Source organism: Rhinatrema bivittatum, chromosome 16 (assembly GCF_901001135.1).
Source record: "Rhinatrema bivittatum chromosome 16, aRhiBiv1.1, whole genome shotgun sequence".
NCBI classification, from domain to species: Eukaryota; Metazoa; Chordata; class Amphibia; order Gymnophiona; family Rhinatrematidae; genus Rhinatrema; species Rhinatrema bivittatum.
In genome coordinates this window covers 15,383,614-15,404,349 of record NC_042630.1, presented here as the reverse complement: position 1 = coordinate 15,404,349, position 20,736 = coordinate 15,383,614, and the positions used below count along the sequence as shown (strand labels likewise).

General features: G+C 47.8%; 1 protein-coding gene across 3 annotated transcripts in view; it reads left to right on the top strand.

Moving 5' to 3' along the window:
• CNTROB (centrobin, centriole duplication and spindle assembly protein) overlaps nucleotides 1-20,736 on the top strand; it is a 46,147-nt gene that overhangs the window by 1,246 nt on the left and 24,165 nt on the right. For all 3 annotated transcript variants that reach the window (XM_029580429.1, XM_029580432.1, XM_029580430.1), the window contains exons 2-11: nucleotides 11,723-12,451; nucleotides 15,872-15,956; nucleotides 16,213-16,297; nucleotides 17,042-17,207; nucleotides 17,561-17,677; nucleotides 18,568-18,684; nucleotides 18,902-19,000; nucleotides 19,412-19,648; nucleotides 19,740-19,886; nucleotides 20,600-20,733. In XM_029580429.1, the coding sequence (XP_029436289.1) occupies nucleotides 11,723-12,451; nucleotides 15,872-15,956; nucleotides 16,213-16,297; nucleotides 17,042-17,207; nucleotides 17,561-17,677; nucleotides 18,568-18,684; nucleotides 18,902-19,000; nucleotides 19,412-19,648; nucleotides 19,740-19,886; nucleotides 20,600-20,733 (1,916 nt within the window). The remainder of the gene's footprint in view (nucleotides 1-11,722; nucleotides 12,452-15,871; nucleotides 15,957-16,212; nucleotides 16,298-17,041; nucleotides 17,208-17,560; nucleotides 17,678-18,567; nucleotides 18,685-18,901; nucleotides 19,001-19,411; nucleotides 19,649-19,739; nucleotides 19,887-20,599; nucleotides 20,734-20,736) is intronic.

Here is a 20,736-nt window from a genome sequence, read left to right as displayed (position 1 = left end):
TTCTTCTCCCATACTTATCTGTTTCTCTTAGCTCTTGGTTCTAATTCCCTTCCACCCCCGCCATTAATGTAGAGAGCGGTGGAGGAGCTGCATCCAAGTGAAATATCTAGCTTGATTAGTTAGAGGTGGTAGGGGTAGTAACCGCCGCAATAAGCAAGCTACACCCATGCTTATTTGTTTTTACCCAGATTATGTTATACAGCCCTTATTGGTTGTTTATCTTCTCCCCTGCCGTTGAAGCAGGGAGCTATGCTGGATATGCGTGAGGTATCAATTTTTTTCTTCTCCCCTGCCGTTGAAGCAGAGAGCTATGCTGGAAATTTGTGATGTATCAGTCTTTCTCCCATGCCGTTGAAGCAGAGAGCCATGCTGGATATGCGTCGAGAGTGAAGTATCAGGTACATTTGGTTTGGGGTAGTAACTGCCGTAACAAGCCAGCTACTCCCCGCTTTGTGAGTGCGAACCCTTTTTTCTTCTCCCCTGCCGTTTAAGCAGAGAGCTCTGCTGGATGTGTGAAGTAACAGTTTTTCTTTTCCCCTGCTGTTGAAGCAGAGAACTATGCTGGATATGCATTGAAAGTGAAGTATAAGAATGGAGTGATCAAGCTAGTTGAAAGGCATCAGGAATAGAGGAAGGTGGAGGTAGTAATTTGGATATTTGGTTTGGGGTAGTAACCGCCGTAACAAGCCAGCTACTCCCCGCTTTGTGAGTGTGAATCCTTTTTCTTCTCCCCTGCCGTTGAAGTTATGCTGGATATGCGTGAAGTATCAGTTTTTCTTTTCCCCTGCCGTTGAAGCAGAGAGCTATGCTGGAAATTTGTGATGTGTCAGTCTTTCTCCCATGCCGTTGAAGCAGAGAGCCATGCTGGATATGCGTCGAGAGTGAAGTATCAGGTACATTTGGTTTGGGGTAGTAACCGCCGTAACAAGCCAGCTACTCCCCGCTTTGTGAGTGCGAACCCTTTTTTCTTCTCCCCTGCCGTTTAAGCAGAGAGCTCTGCTGGATGTGTGAAGTAACAGTTTTTCTTTTCCCCTGCTGTTGAAGCAGAGAACTATGCTGGATATGCATTGAAAGTGAAGTATAAGAATGGAGTGATCAAGCTAGTTGAAAGGCATCAGGAATAGAGGAAGGTGGAGGTAGTAATTTGGATATTTGGTTTGGGGTAGTAACCGCCGTAACAAGCCAGCTACTCCCGTCTTTGTGAGTGCAAATCCTTTTTTCCACATTTCCTCTTGCTGTTGAAGCTTAGAGTGATGTTGGAGTCACAGTAACCATGTGTATGTTTATTGAATAAGGGTATTGTCTCCAGGCAGTAGCCATCATTCTGGCGAGTCACCCACTCTTCATTGGCGGCCTCTTGACTTTATGGATCCACAGTGTTTATCCCACGCCCCTTTGAAGTCCTTCACAGTTCTGGTCTTCACCACTTCCTCCGGAAGGGCATTCCAGGCATCCACCACCCTCTCTGTGAAGAAATACTTCCTGACATTGGTTCTGAATCTTCCTCCCTGGAGCTTCAAATCGTGACCCCTGGTTCTGCTGATTTTTTTCTTATGGTAAAGGTTTGTTGTTGCCTTTGGATCATTAAAACCTTTCAAGTATCTGAAAGTCTGTATCATATCACCTCTGCTCCTCCTTTCCTCCAGGGTGTACATATTTAGATTCTTCAATCTCTCCTCGTACGTCATGCGATGAAGATCCTCCACCTTCCTGGTCGCCCTTCTCTGTACCGCTTCCATCTTGTCTTTGTCTTTTTGTAGATACGGTCTCCAGAACTGAACACAGTACTCCAGGTGAGGCCTCACCAAGGACCTGTACAAGGGAATAATCACTTCCCTTTTCTTACTCGATATTCCTCTCTCTATGCAGCCCAGCATTCTTCTGGCTTTTGCTATCGCCTTGTCGCATTGTTTCGCAGACTTCATATCATTAGACACTATCACCCCAAGGTCCCTCTCCTGCTCCGTGCACGTCAGCCTTTCCCCCCCCCCCCCATTGAATACAGTTCATTCGGATTTCCGCTCCCCATATGCATGACTTTGCACTTCTTGGCATTGAATCTCAGCTGCCATATCTTCGACCACTCTTCCAGTTTCCTTAGATCCCGTCTCATTCTCTCCACTCCTTCCGGCGTGTCCACTCTGTTGCAGATCTTAGTGTCATCCGCAAAAAGACAAACCTTACCTTCTATCCCGTCCGCAATGTCGCTCCCAAAGATATTGAACAGGACCGGTCCCAACACCGATCTTTGCGGTACACCACTTAAAACCGCTCTCTCTTCCGAGAAGGTTCCGTTTACCATCACACATTGTCTTCTGTCCGTCAACCAATTTGCAATCCAGGTCACCACCTTGTCACTCACTCCCAAGCTTCTCGTTTTATTCACCAGTCTCCTGTGCGGAACCGTATCAAAAGCTTTGCTGAAATCCAAGTATATGACATCGAGCGCTCTTCCTTGGTCCAATTCCTTGGTTACCCAGTCAAAAAAGTCAATCAGATTTGTCTGACAGGATCTTCCCCTGGTGAATCCATGTTGCCTCTGGTCCATCAATTCTCCGGACTGTAGATAGTTCACTATTCTCTCTTTCAGCAGAGACTCCATTACTTTTCCCACCACCGAAGTGAGGCTAACCGGCCTGTAGTTGCCAGCCTCCTCCCTGTTCCCACTCTTGTGAAGCGGGACCACCACCGCTCTTCTCCAGTCTCTCGGCACCACTCCCGTTTCTAGGGATCTATTGAACAGGTCACACAGCGGACCCGCCAGAACATCTCTGAGCTCCCTCAATATCCTTGGATGAATCCCATCAGGCCCCATGGCTTTGTCCACTTTCAGGTTCTTTAGCTCTTCCCACACATTTTCTACTGTAAAAGGATTTTCATCTATTCCACTTCCCTCCAGTTTCTTGTTGTGTAGAGATGGTCCTTCTCCAGGGTCTTCTTTAGTGAACACAGAGCTGAAGTATTCGTTTAATATTTCTGCCATTTCTTCGTCTGTCTCCACACATTGATCATTACCACCTTTCAATTTCACTATACCACTTTGGACCTTTCTCTTTTCGCTGATGTATCTGAAAAATGTTTTGTCACCATTTTTTATCTCCTTGGCAATCCTCTCTTCTGCTTGATTTTTTGCCAACTTGATTGTTTTCTTCGTCTCCCTCAGTTGATACAAATATTCTTCTTTGTGCTCCTCCCTTTGGGATCCTTTATATTTCTTGAATGCTGTTCTTTTAGCTTTAATTTTGTCAGCCACCTCCTTTGAGAACCAGATAGGTTTCAATTTTCTTTTGCTTTTCTTTATGTTTCTAACATATAGAGCAGTTGCCTTGGTGATTGCTCCTTTTAGATTGGTCCACTGCTGATCCACATCTCTCTCGTTCTCCCATCCTTTAAGTTCTTCCTCCAGGTACTTTCCCATTTCCTCCAAGTCTGTGTTTTTGAACTGTAAAACTCGGGTCTTTGTGGTTCTTTTCCCTATTCTATTAGTGATATTAAACCATACCGTTCGATGATCACTGCTGCTGAGGTGGGCGCCCACCTGGACATCTGAGACATTATCTGCATTATTGAGCAATAAGTCGAGTATAGCACCTTCTCTCGTGGGTTCCAACACCATTTGTTTGAACAAAGATACTTGCATGGCATCCATTATTGCTCTACTATTTTTAGTTTCTGCAGAGGGGATTTTCCAGTCTACATCTGGCATATTAAAGTCACCCACGATCACCACTTCTCCCTTCTTACCTATCTTATGGATGTCTTCAATCAGATCTCTGTCCAGCTCTTCCTTTTGGTTTGGAGGCCTGTAAACCACTCCAATATAAATGGACACTCCGTCATCTTTTTTTAGGTCGACCCATAGAGCTTCTTCTTTACCCCAACTTCCTTGTAGCTCAGATGCTTGGATGTTGTTTCTGACATAAAGAGCCACACCTCCCCCTTTTCTATCCTCTCTGTCCTTCCTTAACAAGTTGTAGCCTGGTATTGTTGTATCCCATTCATGAGATTCTGTGAACCATGTTTCTGTGATAGCAACAATGTCCAATTCTGCCTCAGCCATTAGGGCCTGCAGATCTGGGATTTTATTTCCCAAACTATGAGCATTTGTGGTCATAGCCTTCCAGGTACCCTCTTTAAGGTTATTGCTTTTCCTGGACTCCTTATGAGATATTAGTTGAGATTTGTTATTCACTTTACTCTTTCTGTTTGTAGTTGTGCCACTGTTGACAGAGTTATCCATCTCAATTAGATTTTTCTTTTGGTTATGGATCTTGAAATACTGCATGCATTGTGTTTTTTCTCTCTTTTCTGGTAATACTGCAATGTTTTTCTCAAGAACTTCCTCAGTTTTTAATATAGAGAGGGCTTGTTCTTTTTGCATTTGGTACATTGTGTGTCTCCTTATCACAGGTCTAATTCTACCAGAGCCCACTGTAATCCTGGATTGTAAAGAATTTCTTAATGACCTGTTTGAGTGGGAGGGTGTACCTGTTGGCTGCTCATCTGTCAAGAATGGATGACTTTGGGTCCTACCTGAGCCTAATGGATCTCCTTTTCTTGACTCCTGGTTTTTCCGTGATATTGGGGAATTATTATCTGTGTAATGCAATGTGGGTGTAATACTTTTAATTGAAGCTAATTGAGCTTTTATCTCAGTCAGCTCCATTTTCAAGGAAGAGAGTTGTGCACAAATTGGGCAAGCTCTAAGTTTCCAGATGCTTTCCCTCAGAATAAAGGCTCTACAGCAGTTACATTGGATAGTCCTCATCTTGGTAGTTTGTGATTTGTATTTCCTTGACTGTTACCAATGTACTAATTTATCTCGCTGCCAATGGGAAGTTAGGCAGTCATTATTAGAAAACAAGTCCCAGGGGTGGGTGGGTAGAGGGGTAGGGAGGGAGGGAGTCAAACAGTTTAGCCTGGGACTAATATCCATTAGGGTTATTTATTTAACAATTTATATTCTGGTGATCCACAAATAAAATACACAGTAGAGTACACAACAATAGAAATACTAGTATCTGCTGAATGCTGGGATCTCAACAGAAGGCAGAATAGTGTTTCTCAACTGGTGTGGCATGGAAAAGCCACCACTGAGTGATGCTGAGGTCCAGAGCAGCACCCAGACTCTTCTCATAGCAGAATCTGATAATACTTTTGGCACAACAGTTTTACATGCTTTGCCAAAATAATAAACCTGGTAGCAACAAGAAGGAATAGTGGTGGCTGTCGCGCACATGGGAGCTCTTTTCCAAGTATAACTGGAGTTACGCATGACTCTCCTTCCTAGCCTCGGCAGGCACCTGGAGTTTGGCAGCCTGGATAGCCGGGCCCTGCATTGTACCGTGCACACCCTGAACACAGCACCACCTCCCTCCTGAACCACTGCCTTTGAGTCCTTCCACCCTGTCTCTTATCCCCAGGCTGAGTGAGATGGGGAGAGCATGCACCAGATGCGACTCGTTTTGGAAGTAGCAATGGCAGAGTTCTGGCAGCCGCATGTGCCACCTTCAGCGGCAGCCATGGTAAATAACCGAGCTGACTGTCCGCATCGCACTGACTTCTGCCTTATCTTGTATGTAGAAGAAGTTGGAGTCTGGGGGTATGAAACTAAGGGGGACAGGATAGAAGGAGGAGTCCATGAATGATGGAAAGCTGAGGGTGGGGAAGGAGCAGGAGTGCCACATAGGTTGTTGAGAGAGCAGTGGCATCTCCTAGGGTACCCAGGTTAAGACAGCTGAGAATGAAACAGAGTGGCTGGTGATAGGAGCGAGGAGGGGGTCACTGAGGTGAAACCCTTCTCTGCACACCAGGGGGGCCAAATTATGACTGAAGTCCAAAGCCGTGTTACTGAAAACCATGCTGAAGTTGTGCGTAACCAATCAAAATAACTGGCACTTCATCCTCTAGTGCCAAAGGAGTCATGGAGATAGGAGAAAATTCACAACTGGGGAAACAAGATCAGGAACAGCAGTTGCCTGCATGTTATGTATATGCATGTCTGTTTCTTTACATCCACATCCACTTAAAGCTGATGTGGGGAGCCTCCTACCTTGAGACGTACATGTTGGTTAATTTCAAAGACCACTGGAACATCGCTTCATTGTGACCGGTCCACATGTGTGTGTCTGCCCTCTCCTGTTTTAAAATTTTGAAGGAGACTAGCAGGGCTTTCAGTGCTTAGCTACCTTGCAGGATCATTTATCGAATCCCGTTAGGGCCTTATCGCAGGCATTAGGGCCTTAATGCCATAACGCATGCGATTAACGCATCATGAGATGTGTATGCAAATTTTCAAAATTAGTCAAAAGGGTGGAGTTTATGAAAATTGGAGGGTTTGACATTGCGTGCAATAGCATAACGCATGTTATATCACAAATAACTACACCTTTTTTTCCTGGCATTATGCTGTGAGATATGCCCGCAACGGGATTAAGAGCTCTTGCCCTAGCTTGATAGCAGCTAGGTTTAATGTTAAGAGTACATTGTATAAATCTCATCTTTGTGTACCTTTCCTCACTCCAAACCATATCAAATCTTCACTGTTGTGAACTATGCTGTTCGAACCTCTGACTGTGCATGGCAAACTGCTCCCCAAACCCTAGACCACCACCAAAACCTCACCTTGAGTTGCTAGTTGACCTTCCTACAGTGGTATAAATAGTTGACTTATACGAGAACTTTATAAAGGCTCCCTCTCTCCCTGTGAAATTTATAGCAAAATGATACATCTAGGTCCCTGTATGTACCCAGATCAGTCCAGACTCCTGGGTTTTGCCTCTCTTCAGCAGATGGCAACAGAGAAAGTTTCACAGGCTCCACCTCTTAACCTAGTGTGCCTCCTGCAGCTCCTCAGTATTTTTATGTCTCCCCTTTTTCACCTGAGTTTGTGCTGTTGCTGCACAAAGCCTTCTTGGCCCGCAAGGCCACGGAGCGGCTCTTTCCTAAGTGGAGGATGGCAGAACCTCCCCCCAAGAAGAAGTTCAGATTTTCAGGATCCACTAGCATTCGTAGGGTCTTTGATCTTTCTGGAGGAGTCTGATCGGAGATTGCCATCCGGGGATGGTTCTCCCAATGCTGATCCCACTCGCTTACCGCAGGATCCGGAAGAGGATGCGGGGAAGGTCCTGGCGATGGAAGGTGGCGATCCCAAGGTGGTTTGCCTGTTTCAAAGAGAGGAGCTCTGGTCCCTGATCCCGCCAGTCCTGGTGGAGTTGGGAATAACTGTTCCACAGGAGCAGGCTGACCTGGAGGAAGTGGATCAGGTCATGACTAGCCAGAATTTTCCCTTTTCACAGGTCAGTGAAAGCTGGTGGTCACGGAGTGAGACACTCTGGAGACTAGCCTTAAGGTTAGCTGGGTAATTAATAGGCTTTATCCTTTGCCTGAAGACCCTCTGGAGCTCTTGAGGGTGCTGAAGGTGGATGCCTCGGTCTCGGCTGTTACAAAAAGGACCACCATTACGGTAGCTGTCGCAGCAGCTCTTAAGGATTTGCAAGACAGGAAGCTTGAGGTGCACCTTAAAAAGATTTTTGCAGTGTCTGATCTTGGCATCCATGTGGCTGTGTGCAGCAGCTTTATGCTTTTGGGCTAGTTTGAGATGGGTACAGCAGTTACAAAGTCCAAGCAGACAGAGCGATTGGAGTCGGCGGTCGCTTATGGTGCAGATGCTTTGTATGGCCTTATTCGTACTTCTTCCAGGACTATGATGTCTGCGGTCTCGGCTAGAAGGTTTCTTTGGTTACAGAACTGATCAGCAGGCATATCATCAAAGGATCAGCTGGGAGCATTGCCTTTTAAGGGCAAACCTGCTTGGGGAAGACTTGGAGCAGCTGATAAAGCATCTGGGAAATAACAAAGTCCACAAGCTACCAGAGGACAAGCCAAAAGGGTCCAAAGGATTTCTCCCGGTGTGCTCTCTGTTTCGGGGACAAAGGCTTTTCTGTCAGAGCAGAGCTCTGGGTGCTGGCCAAAGGCAGACCTCAGTGAGGTCGCCGTCCAGGAGCCAGCCATTTCAGGGGCACAGAGCAGGCCGAGACGGCTTCGGCCAAAATAGTGGCAGAGCCAAGCCTGCGCAATGAGGCAAGGCCGGCCCACTTCTCAGTTCCAGTCATCGGGGGTCATCTAACTCGTTTTTATGAGGAGTGGGTCAAGATCACGTTGGACCAGTGGGTTCTAAGCGTGATAGGACAAGGCTACGCTTTTAGAATTTGCTCGGCCGCTCAGAAACCTGTTTATGGTGTCTCCCTGTGCCTCGGCAGAGAAGAAGCTGATTGTCCAGCAGTCTATACAGTGGCTGCAGATGTTGGGGGCCATTGTTCCCATTTCCCAAGATGAGCAGGGGATGGGGCGTTATTCCATTTATTTTGTGGTGCCAAAAAAGGAAGGAACCTTTCGTCCAATTCTGGATTTAAAGAAGGTAAACGTAGCTCTCAAAGTTTCCCATTTCTGGATGGAGACTTTGGGGTTCATCATAGCAGCGGTGAGAAGCAGGGATATTTTGTCGTCTTTGGCTCTCAAGGAGGTGTATCTGCACTTATGGTTTCACCCGAATCATCAGAGGTACCTCCAGTTTATGAACCTGGGGAGGTATTTTCAATTTTTCATACTCCTGTTCAGCCTAGCAAAAGCCCAGAGGACCTTCTCCATGGTGGTGGCGGCAGCCCTCAGTAAGGAGGGCATGCTGGTCCACCTGTATCTGGCTGACTGGCTCACCTGAGTGAAGTCAGAAGACCTTTGCCGACGAGCGGTGGAAGTGGTCTTGCAATGTCTGAGATCAATGAGATGGATAGTCAATCTGTCCAAGAGCCACCTTTCTCCTTTGCAGGTTCTGGAGTTCTTGGGTGCTGCTTTGATAGTGGGGAAGGTTTTTCTCATGGAAGAGCGGATTGTCAACCTGCGGACTCAACCAGTTGGAGGCCCGAGTGCCCAGGGTCTGGGATTACTTGCAGGTTCTCGGTTCCATGGCCTCGACCTTGGAGCTGGTCTCGTGGGCATTTGCTCATATGAGACCTCTACAGAAAGTGTTCTTATCCCATTGGGATCTGATTTTGAAGCAGTTTCATCTTCCACTACTACTTACAGAATCTGCCAGGTCCAGTCTTTCGTGGTGGCTTGGCCAGGACCATTTGTGCCGAGGGGTGGACCTTGAGATGCCACAGTGGAGGGTAGTGACTACAGACGCCAGTCTCTCTGGTTGGGGAGCTGTGTATCAGTCTCAGTCGGTGCAAGGCCAGTGGTCGGCGGAAGAAGCGGCCTAGAGACGAGAGCGGTGTGGTTGGCCCTGCAGGAGTTTCTTCCTCTTTTGCGCAACTGTGCAGTCAGAGTCCTGTCCAACAATGAAATGATGGTGGCCTACATCAACCCCCAGGGAGGTACCAAGAGTTGAGCGGTTGCTCTGGAAGCGGAGATGCTGATGTCCTGGGCGGAGCAGCATCTGACCTCGATAGCGGCCTCGTACATAGTGCAAGTGGATTTTCTCAGCTGGCAACTTTTGGACCCGGGAGACTGGGAGCTCTTGGGAGTGGCAATGACTCTAATTTCTCGTAGATGGGACATACCTCATATGGATCTCATAGCAACTCAGAGGAATGCCAAGGCGCCATGTTTCTTCAGCCGAAGAAGAGAGCATGGAACAAGAGTCAATGCCCTGGTTCTTCCTTGGCCACATGACATTCTGATCTGTGTTTCCACCATGGACCCTGGTGGGCAAGGTTGAAAGGAGAATAGAGGTCCATCCAGGAAAGGTGATACTTGTGGCTCCGGTGGGGCCACAAATGCCTTGGTTTGCAGTTTTGGTCAATCTAGCACTGGACAGCCCCTTGAAACTAGGCCATCTGCTAAATCTTCTATGACAAGGCCCTATATTTTCAGATCAAGTGGATCGCTTCTGTCTAGCAGCTTGGCTTTTGAAAGGAAGCAAGTAAGAAGGAAAGGATATCCTGAAGATGTTATTTCTAATCTGTTGCACACTCGTAAGACTTCTACTTCCTTGGCGTATGTCGGCGTTTGGAGAGTTTTTGAGGCTTGGTATACGGAGCAGGGGGTTGATCCTTGGTAAGCATCGGTGGCACAGATGCTGCCCTTTTTGCAGAGAGGCCTGTCGAAAGGTTTGTCCTTTAGTTTCCTGAGAGTACAGGTGTCACTCTGGACTGCTTGCGAGGCAAGGCTCATGGAACAGCCCTAGCTGCATATCCGGATGTGGTACGTTTTCTCCGAGGGGCAAACATCTGTGCGCCCCCCCCCCCCCCGTTTGTCAGGTGTGCCCTTCTTGGAGCCTTAATTTGGTCCTCAAGGGCATATGTGAGGTGCCATTTGAGCCTCTAAAGAGGGCCACCATCAAAGATCTGACTTTGAAGGTGTTTTTTTTGGTGGTGATTTGTTCAGCCATAAGGGTGTCTGAGCTTTAAGCCCTGTCATGTAGAGAACCCTTTTTGCGGATTTCAGATTCCAGGGTCTCTCTGAGGACAGTTCCGTCTTTTTTGCCAAAGGTAGTTTCAGCGTTCCACTTTAGTCAGTCAGTGGAGTTTCCAGTCTTTACAAATTTGGAGGTTGTTGCGCCTCATGCAAAAGAATTAAGATGGTTCGATGTCAGATGGGCCTTGTTGTGGTATCTGGAGGTCACTAACGGTTTCAGATTGTCAGATCGCCTTTTTGTGCTATGGAGTGGTGCGAAAAAGGGTCAGAAAGCGTTGACGACCATGATTGCATGGTGGTTGAAGAAGGCTATTGGGTCCGCATATATCTGTCGTGGTCGTTCTATCCCGGAGGGGTTAAGGGCTCATTCTACCCATTCCCAGGCGGCCTCCTGGGCAGAATGCCAACTAGTGTTGCCGTAAGAGATTTGCAGGGCGGCTTCTTGGAAGTCTTTACATACCTTTGCCAGACACTACCGATTGGACGTCCGGGCTCTGGATGTTGATAGCTTTGGTGAAAGTGTTCTTTGAGCAGGACTCTCGCAGTTCCATCCCAGTTAGGGAAGCTTTGGTACATCCTAGGAGCCTGGACTGATCTGGGTACGTACAGGGAAAGGAAAATTGGTTCTCACCTGCTAATTTTCATTCCTTAGTACCACAGATCAGTCCAGAGTCCTGCTCAGTGGTGGAGAGAAGTTTTCCTCTTTCCTCTGCTCATACCAGGAATATTATAACATTGAGTATTAAACTTTTTTAACTATTTATGCTTGGGTACTTGGTAATAGTGAGGAGGTGCAGGTGACACGCTGGGTTAAGAGGCAGTGTCTGTGAAACTTTCTCTGTCTCCATCCGCTGGAGGGGGAGGCAAAACCCAGGAGTCTGGACTGATCTGTGGTACTACAGGAACAAAAATTAGCAGGAAAGAACCAATTTTCCTGTCCTGGTGTGGAGGGACCTGTAATGCCTTCTTCAGTGTCTTGTACTATTACATGGCAGATCCAGCAGAGGGCAGCATTAACCTGACCAACCCAGCTCTGGGGCATGACCAGGTTTTAACTGATAGAACATACCTGTTGTCCCATCATGGCTGGTCATCAGTCCATGGTTTTATTTTCTATCAAATAGACATGAAAAAGTGTGCCAGAAGTGTGAACATAACTGGTTATTTTAATGTACATTTCTTATACAACACCCAGATCATTTATCTTAACAATGTGAGTAGGATTCATATCTTTGCTCTGGGATCTTTAGCAGCTATGGAGCAGACAGGACTTCATATAATCTCTCTTTCCCTTCGTCTTTCACAGACCCTAAAGAATATCACCTCCTGGAGTTACCTCATGAACAAGGTGCTACCCCATCTGGATTTATCCCTACGTAGTGAGGATCTGATGAGCGACGTGGAGCCCCTGCCAGCTTCCTATGCCGGCTCTGCCCCTGCCACCCCAGCTAGGATCTCCAAGATCCTGCTTGAGGACTCTGCTACATCACAGCAGGACACGGCTCCTCTGTCGCCAACGCTGTCCTCGGAGGTCACCACGCAGCTCTATGCCTCCCTTCGCAGGAGTAAGGAAGTGGAAGCAGCAGCACGGAGCCAGTTAGAGTCCTGCAACTCCATCCAGCATGCCTTCCTGGACTGGGAGAGGGACTCTCGGTCACCAGCGATCTCCCTGAGAGAGATGACCACCTCTCCCAGCAGCAGCGCACAGGACATAAGTTTCCAGCCTGCAGAGAAGATGGAGAGCAGCTCCCACATTCTCCTTTCCTCACAGCTCGGAGGCAGTCAGGAGCCCTTTGTCACCTCTAGTTCCTTCCAGCCCCAGGTCTTCCCGTTCAGTTCTTCAGATGAGCTCATTGGTCAGTTGGGGTACGAGGCTTCTCAGGAGCACTCGGCACCTCCTGTGACTCTGAGGTATGAACCCAAGACTTTGGGGGGAATGGATGAGAAGGGTCAGAACAATGAGGACCTGGATACTCTGGCAAAGGAGATGAGCCGGACTCTGTTAACTGGGATCCAGACCAGTGCTGTGAAGCAGGTGAGAAGGGCCTCCAGAAAGGAGCTAGACACCAGCATGAAGTGATGTTGTCAGCCTCTGCCATTAGTTCCTCATACCTAGGACGCTCATTAACCCTCTGAGAGGGTCATTAGTAGATGTAGTTCCTCTCAGACAGAATCTATTAGCACGGGGAGAGAGCCACACCCTTTAGGCATGTAGTTAACTTGTGTAGTTCCCCTCTACCATAGGGATTAATATTTAAAGGTTTTGTCCAGCTAACAATCGGGCCGATACAGTGAAACCCGCGGGAGAGCCGGCACTCAGAGGCGAGCGCCCGCTCTCCCAACGCGCGCCCAGGCCACTCTCCTGGGCGTGTGATCAAGTATTTAAATGAGGACCCGCGGTAAAAGGAGGCGCTAGAGACCCTAGCGCGTCCCTAGCGCCTCCTTTTTGACGGGAGTGACGGCTGTCAGCGGGTTTGACAGCCGATGCTCAGTTTTTCCGGCGTCAGTTCTCGGGCCCGCTGACAGCCATGGGTTCGGAAAACGGACACTGGCATAAGTAAGCGTCTTAATATCACTATGATATTAAGTCGGAGGGTGTACAGAAAAGCAGTTTTTACTGCTTTTCTGTACCCTTCCCCAGTGCCCCAGGCGTTAATTTTTGAAAGGAAACTGTGCGGCTTGGCTGCACATTTTGCTTTCTGTATCGCGTGGGAATGTCTAATAGCGCCCGCAACATGCATTTGCATGTTGCGGGCGCTACTAGTTTCGGGGGGGGGGGGGGGTGGGTTGGCAGCGCCTTTTCGACGCGCTATTACCCCTTACACTATAAGAGGTAAAGCTAGCGCGTCAAAAACACGCATCCAAACCCGGGCTAACAGTGCGTTTCACCGGAGCGCACTTTACTGTATCGGCCCGAATGGGAGTTAACCAGGCAAACATTGCTGGTTTGAAATTTCCTCCTCTCTGACTAAAGTTTTGTCCGAGCAAAATTTAGTTGGACAAAGAAGGGGACAGCACTGAGTGGTGGTGATTCGCTTTGGCTGCTTAGCATTGGTACTGGCTGGCTGAAGTTAACCAGATAACTCTGGTTGGCTGAATAGCTTGGCCTACATAAGAAATTATCAAAAATCAAAGAAGCATAACACCTCTCTATTATAATCAAAACTGACAAAGAGAGGGAAAAGGATCAAAGTCCAATATATAAATCTCAAACCCACTCAATGGCAAATGACAATATCATAAAAAATTTTTGCTTTGAAATTTACATCTGCAGCCTCTCGCCTCGCAATGGGCCGCAAGCTTCAATCAGCTTGTAAAGCAGAATGTAATATCTTTAATCATTTATTGTCATATTGCTCATCTCAATTCTAAACTTTATTCAAACAAATTACTTACCACTAATCTAACTTCATTCAAAAACACCCTAAAAAAGGTATACCCATATGAAAAATGTTTACTTCTCACTTTCCACTATTGGTTAGAAAATTTAACCATAGATCTTGTAAAGAGGAATACTTAGCCAATTCATCGTGAAGTATAAGTCAAATTGTTCCCAACATGAATCACGTTTCGATTGTAAAAAAACAATCTTCCTCAGGGGATTATTTCGCAATGTTTGTTACTTGAAACGGCCAATATTCTTCAGTATCCTTAAAAACAAACAAAAACCTATTAAAAGTGCACCTACCCTTGACCATACAAACCCCACACAATCCTCCCTTTTATCTATCCAAAAATGGTTCACACAAACTTTAATCGACTCTAACAAAAACAAAAACTTACCCGGACAAACAATGTCTCACCAAACACTTTCAAAAATGGCGCAAAGGCGTCTCTGCTCATCTCACGACCTAACTGCTCTTAAATCTTGCTTCCGAACAGAGAAATTGATTGGTTTGTTGTTTGAGAAAACAGCTAGAGGTGGAGTGTGGTTATGCTGTCTGTTTACAATTAGTAGAAGAAGATAATGAATTGGATCATCTGTGGTAGTATGGGACTTGTAGTCTTTTAGCACCCTGTAGATACAATTTCCGGTGACGTATGTAACGGAAGCAAGATTTAAGAGCAGTTAGGTCGTGAGATGAGCAGAGACGCCTTTGCGCCATTGGGGTTGTTTTTTTTTTTATATTGTTTTGTCGTTTTTTTTTTTTCCGGAATGCAAGTTTATCTGCGTTGAACGGATTAAAGCTGCGGAATAGAGAATAGTAAAATTAAATCAATCATTTATTTTTTATTTTATTTTTTTTGAGATGGGGCAACCAGAACTGCCCGCAGTACTCAAGGTGTGGTCACTCTATGGTTTGATAGAGGCATAGACAAATGTTTCTTAACAATCCCTCTGCAATATTGCTAACAAAGATTTTGAGCCCAGGGCAGACCCCTGAGGCACTCCACCAGTTGCCCTTCTTTTCCACAGTCCACTCCTTTTGTCATCACCACCCTCTAGTGTCTACCTCTCAACCATGTGCAAGAGAGAAAACTCGCACATGCTAACACACCTCAGCTCAGTGTGTGACAGCAGTGGAAAAAGCAGATAGGAGCATTAGAACTATTTAGAAAGGAATACAGAATGAAACCGAGAATAGCATATTTTTGCAGATGTCACGGACTTGTGACTACCCCTGAAGGAACAGACAGACTGAGGAACAATCTCAACTTGAGTAGTTGTGTGCTCAACAGAAAAAGTGCAGGGTCACTTGTTTGGGAGCAGCTCATGATGGGGGAGGCGAGATGCCAGTCTACATCAGCCAGGACAGAGACCTCAGGGTGATCCATAGATCATCTAAGTTATCAAAACAAGGCAACAAGGTTAGTGGCGAGATCCAGAAGAATGTCAGAGTACATGGGGACAAATAGAAACCAAAAGATGATAAATATTCTGTGTAAGTCTTGGGGAAACCTCATCTAGAGTAACTGTGGCCCATTCTGGAGGCCGTACTTCCAAAAGGATACAAAGAGAGTGCAGGCGTCTAGAGAAAACCAATCCCATTGTAGCAGAATCTGCCCCAGAGGCCTGAGATGAGAAGGGCCTACATCTATGTACCTTAGGTGGAGTGAGGGGGGAATATGATATTTAACCTCAAAGGTTTAAATAATGCACAGGAAGCAAACTTTTTTTTTTCCCCCCCCAGAGGAAAGAATGCTGTAGAACAAAAGCTCATGAGGCTCCAAGGGGTAGGCTCGAGAGTAATATAAGAAGAGATTTTTTCCCAGAAGGTGGGGGTACATGAAACTGCCTCCCAAGGGAGAAGGTGGAGACAGAAAGAGAAGTCTATAAAGTCTGGAATGGACACAGAGGAGTCTTAGTTACCAGAAAGTGAAGCAGAAACCGGAGATCCACTAGGGCCTAAAGGAATTAATTTGGACACACTAGAAGGGGCCTTCTGCCGTCAGATTCTAAGTCTTACGCGTTTTTGTTAGCGTAGTGGTTATCTTTCTCTCTGCTTTTGCTCAGAACGGCTGGAGGCACATTTCCGAGATGGAGTCGGTACGCTCGCACCTACAGAGCATGCTCCAGATATCTGCAGCCTGCTCCAACCGTAAGTGTCCCTATCACTGGCTCTCCAGACTACCTACCTGCCTTATTTTCCGCAGATCCTGGTGAATACATGAAATGCCCCATCTCTGATGCCAGGGGTTTATTCGGTGTGCAGTCCCTCTGCATGCTTTTTGCTTTTTCTAAGTTCCACTCGTGTTACTGATCTTAAAGCTTAGTAAGCGGGGAAAGATGCCCTTGTGCATTGTAGGCCTGATATGATTTCTCCGTCGCACCATATTGCTCTCTCCTTCCTACAGGGGACTCCCTGGGCATGTTACCCCGAGCCAGCGAGAAGAAGAGTAACGACTCCTTTGAAAGTGATAGCACGGTCCACCTCATCAAGTAAGAAGCCGAGCTGGGAAGGGTGCTTGGGGGAGGGGGAGGTAAATGGTGCTGGGGGGAAAAAAGATAGCATCCCTGATCCCTCCAGGGGCTGATATCTTAGCGGGGAGGGAGTAGTAGCCACCGCCACAGCTCTTCTAGTACCTGTGCTGATGGATGGCTCTGCAGGGCCGTACGAAAGTGTTCCTTCTGATGATCCAAGCCGAGGAGTACAACTAAACGACCGACCGTCTGAAGTTTGCACTCTGCACTGAGTGTATGTCTTACAAATAAGTTTGGTGGATGTGGTGTGGAGCTGGTGGAGAGCCTCGCCCTTCCCCTTTCTCTCCACGTTATGGTGGGAGAGGCAGCCGAGGTGCACAAAGGTCTATGCCAGACCATTATAGTGCAGGCAGACAAGTAAGAAGAGTGCTGCAGTAAGCCTAAAGTCCTCTTCTCCCTCCAAAGTCACTGTGAAGAAAGGAGACTTCTCTATCCTAAGATTTCCAGCTCAGATCCGGCAGAAAAATGCTTTGCTGCATCTTGAATACTGCAGAAAGAAGTGGCGTTCCATGCTGACAGGATGTCAGGAGACAATTATTGCACTGTGGTACGACACTAGCCCAGGAGAAGGCACTGGAAGAGTGGCAGTGCTTCTGTCAAGTATTGGCTGTAGTTTATAAACTTCAAGTATCCTAATCTCTTCCCCCAAATTCTCTAAAGCTCCATTAAATAATCTTCTTTTTCTTTTTTTTTAATGTACAGTGCTCGACCCCTGCAGGAAGTCTCCCCTCCATTCTCAGTCACCGGAATCGAGGACCTGTTTCCCCGCTATGCCAGCCTGAGGCCTGGAGTCCCAAGGGACCCCTCCTCCTACACAGAGATCCAACTTCTCCGAGACTCCCTGGAGAAGGAACGAACCCGGCGTAAGGTAAAAGAAGAAGAGACTCTCAGGACCTCTGTTGCACGCGAAGATCCCAGCTCTGGGCCTTCTTGGAGAAGGGGCAGACTTGACCGTGGTTTATTGTGATCAAAATACTCCTCTGCATTTGAATGTATTGGGGCTTCTGGCATTCCGCGCTGTAATCCTGATTCCACTGCTGCTTCTCAGTAATGGAGCTCCTAGGAGAAGTAATACAGGACCTGAGCTGTGCTGGGCGAGCAAAGTTACAAGGAAAGGGGGCTGGTAACTGAAATTCCCAGCTTGCTCTAATCCTTGGGCTAATGATTTTCAGGCCTTGATGGACATCCTTGGCCCTCCCACCTTCTCTCTATCTCTTGCAGCACCTCGAGCGGCACACTCAGAATCTTCAGAACCGGACCCTGGAGCTGCAGCAGCAGCTGGCCATCGCTGTGTCGGCTGACAAGAAAAAAGATGCCATGATCGAGCAGTTGGACAAGGTGAGCAGAAGTGACCTGTCCCGGGCCGTGAGCTCCCTACAGCCACCCGGGCCCATCCTGAGTCATCTGGAAGTACCCAGCAGCTCCTGTTCATACCCCAGAGCAGTCCAGACTCCTGGGGTTTTGTCTTCCTGCCAGCAGATGGAAACAGAAGAAAAGCTTTTCGGACACTGCTACTTAGAGTGCCACCTGCAGTCCCTCCGTATCACCTATATTTCTTTGTCTCCAGCAGATGGTAGAGGTTTAAAACCTGCGGTCTGGAGTTAAGAAAAAAAATAGAAGATGGATTTCTTTCAGGAGCTTCCTCCTAGGGGATTGTTGGGTCCATGGTGGGGGCCATCCTCCCTGATTGAGGTGGCAAGCAAGGGGGTTGGTGATCCTTGGTGCTTGTTCTTGCATGCTAATTTTTGTTCCTGGAATACCACAGATCAGTCCAGAACCCTGCCTGTTCAGTAAAGTCCACTCATCATGGCAGTTTGGTTAAATGTTGTTTTGCTTAATGTGGTTGAAACAAGTTTTCCATAGAGGCTCTGCTTCCCTTCTGTTCGTTGAGGGGGGGGGGGGTTGAGGATCTCAATTATTGTTATAGTTATTCTCATACTGAGGGACTGCAGGTGGCACTCTAGGTTAAGTAGCAGTGTTGGTAAAGCTTTTCTTCTCTGTCTCCATCTGCTGGCAGGGAGGCAAAACACAGGCGTCTGGGCTGATCTGTGGGATTCCAGGAACAAAAATTAGCAGGTGAGAACCAAATTTCCTATCCATCCCCTGTTATGATCTCAAAGTCTACCTGGCTAATAATTGTTAATGAACCTGTCCTCTGGAAACTTGTCCAAACGTTTTTTATACTCAGTTATGCTACTAGACTTGTCCACATCCTCTGTCTCTCTCAGACTCTGGCTAAAGTGGTGGAAGGGTGGAACAAACACGAAGCAGAGAGGAGCGAGTCCATGAGCCGACTGCAGGAGGAGAAGGAAGCAGCGGAGAAGGCCCGAGCACAGCAGCAGGAGGTGAGCCCCCAGGCACAGCTTCCAGCCAGCGCCCTCCTCCCACCTCCCAGCCCTCTTGCATAGCCAATTTTGAGCCTTTCCTCTTAGCTTAACTCCCTGTACCCTGCTGCCTGGAAGGAGGGTTGAGGGAGTTCTGATAGTGCGACTTGACCCCTGGCTTCACAAAGTGCTTTGTCATCTTATGCAGCCTCTGCTTTCTCCTGTTCACTCTTTTTAGGTGCTGTCCAGGTTGGAGGCAAACCTGTCCCAGGCTGTGGAAGCACTCTCGAGGGAGCAACGAGTAGCTAGGGAGTGGGAGAGAGAAAAAGAGAATTTGGTAAGCAAGGTTGGCGTGGGCAGAGAGAGATGTTGGTGAGACTGGCACTGAAGGACGTAGAGGAGATGGAAAAGGAGATGATGATTTTGGTGACCCTGATATAGAGGAGTGGAAAATGGGGAAGGGGAGACTGACAAGAGGTGGAGGAGGAGAGATCCTGGTGAGCATGGCATGAAGGAGAGAAGATTCTAGTGTGAATGGTGCAGGAGACTGTGGGAGGAGGGAGAGGGATCCCGTCTGAATCGGCTCTGTGCCATTTCATGCCTGGATGCTGGGAAAGGCTGTGACTTAGGTGCCTGGGTGTAATCCCATCATGCCAAGCACTCGAGCATGTTGTGTTTTTTCATGGCTTCATTTCATCTTGTGGTGCAATAGGAGCCTTAAGCCTTGGTTCTTTATTTGCCCTGTAAGGAAAGGGAGAAGGTGCTGCTGACAAGCAACCTGATAGCGGAGAAGGAGCGTTGCTTGGGCGTGCAGGCTGAGCGGGATGCTAGCTTGGCTGCACAAGCGTACGAGCAAAGACAGCTGGAGACCCTGCGAGCAACACTGGAGGAGCAGCAAGAGGCCTGGGCTCAGAGGGAGAGGCAGCTGGAGGAGCGCTATCACCAGCTGCAGGAGGAGAGTGAATGCCAGCTGGAGAGAGAGAAGGTGAGGAGTGAGCACCAAGTGGACTGGGAGGGAGGAGGAGTGTTTGATTATGGGTAAGGAGCTCTGGCTCTCTCTCTCTCTCTTCCTGCAGGTGGCCGTGCAGGCAGAAGCTCAGCATGCCTTGGACACTCAGAAAGTCCTGGCCTCTGTGCAGGCGGAGGTGCAGCAGCTGGAGGGGAGCCTGGATATGGCCCGGCGGGAGCGGGACAGCCTGCAGTTGGAGCTCAGCCTTGCCAAGGTAAAGCAGAGCTGGTCCATGAGCAGATCCCAAGCCCTGAAGCAGCAGGCCATAATCTAATCTAATCGTACTCTGCTCCAGCATGAGGATACAAGGTGCACAGGGCAGGCCTACATGCTGAGACCCAGGCCATAAAGTCTAGCTCCGAGGTCACGCAGAGAGCATAACGATACAGACACGGTTCCAAATGTCCAAGCCCGCATGTCACCTTCCAAATTCCAGAAGGAAGCTATTTGGCATAATGCAAGTTAATCTGATTAAACCTCAGAGTAAATTTGAGAGACTAACCCTGGTTTATGAAAGAGGGGTCATTCCTGACACATGTACAGCGCCGAAGTCCATGCAGAGCGCGGATTAGACCTCTCCTGACTCGTCGTTCTCTGCTGTTACCCCATATCCCAGCCCCTGTGCGATAGCTGGGATTGCATGCCAGTCTGCTCTGGGACTGTGGGCTTGCCTTTATGCCAGTAGCTCCTAAGTCTCTTCTGGAGACATACCTGATCAGTTGAGTTTTCAGGATATCTCTAATGAATTATGCACGAGTGAGATTTACTGAGTCTTATCTCATTCCTAGTCATTGTGGCTATCCTGAAAATCAGACTGGTTAGGTGGACCTGAAGGATAGCATTGGGGAACCATTGCGTTACAGCCAAGGGTACACTGCCTGTGGTTGGGGCAGCATGGCCCATCTGTCTCTCCCTCCCACCTTCCAGGCCCGCTACGAGTCACAAAAGTTGAAGCTGGAGACGGAGCTGAAGGTGACGCTGGAGCAGCAGGTCACAGAGCGACTGGCCGAGCTGCACAAGGAGACTGCACAGCAGATGACTTCCATGCGGGAGCAGCACAGGTG